At 42.3% G+C, this 5,000-nt stretch overlaps 1 protein-coding gene across 1 annotated transcript in view; it reads right to left on the bottom strand.

Moving 5' to 3' along the window:
- The window catches only part of LOC135100873 (uncharacterized), a 16,585-nt gene extending 14,260 nt beyond the window's left edge, over positions 1 to 2,325 (bottom strand). Inside the window, exon 1 of the mRNA XM_064004392.1 lies at positions 2,232 to 2,325. Coding sequence (XP_063860462.1) covers positions 2,232 to 2,234 — 3 coding nt within the window. The 5' untranslated portion in view covers positions 2,235 to 2,325. The remainder of the gene's footprint in view (positions 1 to 2,231) is intronic.
- Positions 2,326 to 5,000: the final 2,675 nt, after the last annotated feature.

Raw genomic sequence — 5,000 nt, forward strand, 5'->3', positions numbered from 1 at the left:
AGAGAGAGAGAGATAACAACGAAGGTAGAGAAACACGAATGAGGATATAAAGTTTCAAATGGTAGAAGAAAACACACAGCATTACGAAGGGAAACACACAGTACCATAAAAGGGAAACATTCACAACACTACAAGAGAACACACAACACTACGACGAGGAAACACGACACTATAAGAGAACACACGTAACACTGAATAGGGAGAAACATACTGAGGAGAAAAAAACACACATACCAAAGGGAAAGATGCGATGTTGCGTTGAAGATATACGTAAACAACAAGTTATATACGTAGGAGTGAGATAAGCAAGTTTTGGTGTGAGGAGGAGGTAAAAAAGGAGAAAGAGGAGGAGGAGAACAACAACAACAAAAGAACCAGAAGACCTAAAGCAGAACAAGAAGAACTAAATGAGCAAGAACAACCACAAGAAAAATAAAAACATCCATCACAGCACATCAACGAGAACAACATCCCTCACAAGAACAAGAACAAGAAAACTGTTAGACCCATTCCTAATTACTGTACAGTCTCAGTCAGTCATCTACACTCACCCTCCCATTCATAGTACTACTACCTTTCACTAAGCCTAACCCGTCATTCACCCTCCCTTCCTCCATTTTGGTTCATTTCACAGGTTTACCTATGACCTCGGTCCGACATTAATCCCGTCCCCGCCCGCCTATTTAGACTCTCACTCCCTATCCACCTTTAACACCGACAGGGTAACTGACCTTTGTTTCCAAGTCCAACGTAGCCTGACAACAGTAACCATCTCTCACACTCCTCTACTTTTCCTCTCCTTCCAGCGATCGTCGGTAACTTCCCTTCGAGCTCCTTCCTCTTCCCTTCTTCCCCTCTGCCCCTCTTTCTCTCCTTCTCATTTTTTTTTTTTTACCTCCTCTTCTCCTTACCCCTCTTCATCCGTCCCTTTCCCCTCTCTCTATTTCTCCCTCTGTGTCTCCACCCGACTACCTTATTCTCTCTGGGGTCTCAGGTGTCCTTCGTTCGCCCTTGCTGCACCTCACCTACCGAGCAACATCTGGACAAGAGTGATCAGTAACTATGAAACTGCCCCCCCCATCCCCGGGAAAAGTGTTATGTTATTTTGACAGTGTTAACATTCTCTTTTTTTTTATTTATGGTGTTGATGGTGGTGGTGGGAGTGGTGGTAATGGTAATGGTGGTGGTACTGGTGATGTTGTTGTGGTTGCGGTTGTTATGATGATGGTGATGATGATGATGATTGTTATTATTATTATTATTATTATTAGTAGTAGTAGTAGTAGTAGTAGTAGTAGTAGTAGTAGTAGTAATAATAGTAGTACTAGTAGTAGCAGTAGAAGTAGTAGTAGTAGTAGCAGTAGTAGTAGTAGTAGTAGTAGTAGTAGTAGTAGTAGTAGTAGTAGTAGCAGTAGCAGTAGCAGTACCAGTAGCAATAGTAGTAGTAGTAGTAGTAGTAGTAGTAGTAGTAGTAGTAGCAGTAGTAGTAGTAATTCACGAATAGTTTCTATCTCACGATTTTTTTAGTCTTATCCTTTCTCAACATTTTTTTTTTATTCGCTTTCTAATAAGTTTGAAATTGGAAAAGGGAAGCTGTTACCATTAACTTTGGCAATGTTTCTGTACACTCACTCCCTATCCTAATAGCAGTAGTAGTAGAAGTATTAGTTGTGTACCATATATTATTTATTTAATACGTGTATACCCGCAAACCACATAGATGCACATAGCCATTACCAACATCACGTCCTGAAAAAATATACAATAAAGGATCCCGTGCTTGTGTTATCTTCCACACTGTCATCACTGCTGCCTTTAGTTACCTGTTTTCTACTCTAGTTACTCATTCATAGAACTGTCGCTCCCATTTATTCACTTATCTTTTAATTTACCTTCCTAACCATCTTTTATATACAGAAAGAGAGAGAGAGAGAGAGAGAGAGAGAGAGAGAGAGAGAGAGAGAGAGAGAGAGAGAGAGAGAGAGAGAGAGAGAGAGAGAGAGAGAGAGAGAGAGAGAGAGAGGTTTTTTAAATCGTAAGCTTTTTAAATAATTCCATACTGAACGTGGAATTTTAAGCCTTTCTGTAAATATTTTTTTAAAGAGAGAGAGAGAGAGAGAGAGAGAGAGAGAGAGAGAGAGAGAGAGAGAGAGAGAGAGAGAGAGAGAGAGAGAGAGAGAGAGAGAACAGAACTGGACACATAAACATACAAGTACAGCAGAGATATTTACCATCACAGCATTCTGATAATCCTAAGAGATCGACCCCAAGGACACTTCATGCTCGCCATGAGTGTACGCTGATCAGTCGGAGTCGTCCTGACTGGTGGATGGCAACAGGAGCACTTGCACAGGCGTACTGGATGGAGACAGATATGATCAATACTACCCGACCAGCGAGTAGGTCCTACCACGTTGTCTCCTTATCCAGTTCACTAATCTTTAGCTCAGTGTCGGTGAATAGCACGAATACTCAATAATGATTTGGATGTTGACCCCATATACTCTCTCTCTCTCTCTCTCTCTCTCTCTCTCTCTCTCTCTCTCTCTCTCTCTCTCTCTCTCTCTCTCTCTCTTCCTTGGTCGAGAGCCATCTTTGCACCATTTCGGTCTGGTAGCGTGGGTGGCTCTGCCTGATTCAGGATAGATGATTCCCATAGACTGCTTTCGATCCTTCATGAGGGGACTCGAGCCACAAACCACTGCGTTCGGTCACTTCCCTCCACGACAGACACGAAAACCGTTCCTCGAGACTCACTCCCTGCTTACCATTCCTCTCGAGAAATCAAAGGTGCTTGAAGGACATTATGTTGCTTGCCAGACTTATCCTAACAACGAAGAAGCAACAACCGCAACAGAGTAACATAAACAACAGCAGCAACAACAACAATAACAATAAAATATAAACAATATAGTTGTAATCAATAGCGAAAGAAAATCGCATCACTAGCCAAGAATTAATCATTCTTATCCCACAAAATACGCTTGTTGGTGTCCTTCAAGAGTTCAGGGAACCTCTGTCTCGCCTCCACCATGCACAACACCAACGCACCAGGATACACCTCTGCAGCGCCTTGGCACAATAACACCGCCACGCCAGGACGCGCCAATGTCTCAGGTCCACAACGCATCTCTGAGATATAAAATATCACAAGAGTAAACAACTTGGCACCATTAGCATTTCACCCGAGTTCAAAGCTTCAAGGTCGGTGAGGAAGCACGTCCGAGGGAGAGATGCCAAGCTATGATGAGCTCACGGTGACAGTTTATGAGCAGATCTTACTGGCAGAACTTTATTGGGTCAACATAATGTCTGTTAAGCCAGATTCTCAGCGTAGCAAATCATGAGCCAGTGACCCAGTCCTTGCATCACTAAAGGTGTGAACTTTACGAGTAATTAGAGATTTGTCAACCTGTGAAGAGGTAACCTGAGTTAACCTTGAGTGGCGAGGGAGGGCGTGGGCTGCACTGCAACCAAGAAGCCGCCCTGCCCGCAAACATACAAAACGAACATGGCAGTGCAAGGGAGCACCACTTGACTTAACCCACGACACAGAGACACAGGGTTGTCGTCTCACCTCGATGGGTCTGGAACATATAATATTGAGACAAAAATATGTGATGATGATGATGATAATAATAATAATAATAATAATAATAATAATAATAATAATAATAATAATAATAATAATAATAATAATAACGGGTAACCAGGACTAGTACTACCTCCTTCCACCTCAAAGCGAGTCCAAGGTGTAATGTGTTCCTGGCCACCATGAACACACGAAGCCCACACAAGGGAAGTGTGTTCGCACGGGTGGGAGAACCTGTCTTGTATTAACGTCGCCCATCACACACACACACACACACACACACACACACACACACACACACACACACACACACACACACACACACACAGAGAGAGAGAGAGAGAGAGAGAGAGAGAGAGAGAGAGAGAGAGAGAGAGAGAGAGAGAGAGAGAGAGAGAGAGAATTTCAGTCGCATCGTATGAGCGACAAACCGTAAAAAATTGAAAAGTAGGTAAAACCAATTAAAATTACAAAAACAGAAAGATTCGGGAGCAAAGCCATCTATTTAAAAACAATGAAATCATAAACAAAGCAATAAATCATGCAAAATGTTCAATAACTTCTCCACCCACTGAGGAATGAATGCACGGGGGACGGACTACCAAGTGTACAAGTGTAGATTTAATGGATTCTTGTATCCTCCCTTTATGTTATATTATTATGTACCAGCGTCCGACAAGGAAGAATACATAAAAATCCGCTACAGGTTGAGAGAAAGTAACCGACTGGACTGAAGATGAGGTGTTGTCCTTCGGAAGGGTGTGGCTCTTCATGACCTTGCCTCCCTCTCCCTCTCCCATCCCCCTCTTACTCCCTTCCCCTCTCCCTTCCTCTCTCTCCCTCCATCCATTTAGACCAGCCTTCTTCACGTTTACCCTAACATCCTCCTACCACCGCAGCCCATCCCTCCCTTCCCTCTGCCTTATGTAAGCAAGGCATCAGTCGTCGTTAGGGTTACCAAACCACACACGGAGCGAGTTTCGTCTCCACGGTAGTATAACTCATCAATGCTGAAATGGAAACTCAATGAGAACGAAAACGTGACCTGTAGAAAGCCCACAATCCTCTCTCTCTCTCTCTCTCTCTCTCTCTCTCTCTCTCTCTCTCTCTCTCTCTCTCTCTCTCTCTCTCTCTCTCTCTCTCTCCTGCCTCGTGGTGTGGACGGCAGCGCTTCACGGATCACGGAAGCAGGTTTGATACACAGACAAAAAAAAAAAAAAAAAAAAAAAAAAAAAAAAAAAAAAAAAATATATATATATATATATATATATATATATATATATATATATATATATATATATATATATATATATATATATATATATATATATATGAAAAAGTTGCGTTGCTGTGTGATAATTGTGACCATTTCTGGATCTGTGTCTAATTGCAATTCATTCACGACTCC

Source organism: Scylla paramamosain, chromosome 5 (assembly GCF_035594125.1).
Source record: "Scylla paramamosain isolate STU-SP2022 chromosome 5, ASM3559412v1, whole genome shotgun sequence".
Classification (NCBI taxonomy): domain Eukaryota; kingdom Metazoa; phylum Arthropoda; class Malacostraca; order Decapoda; family Portunidae; genus Scylla; species Scylla paramamosain.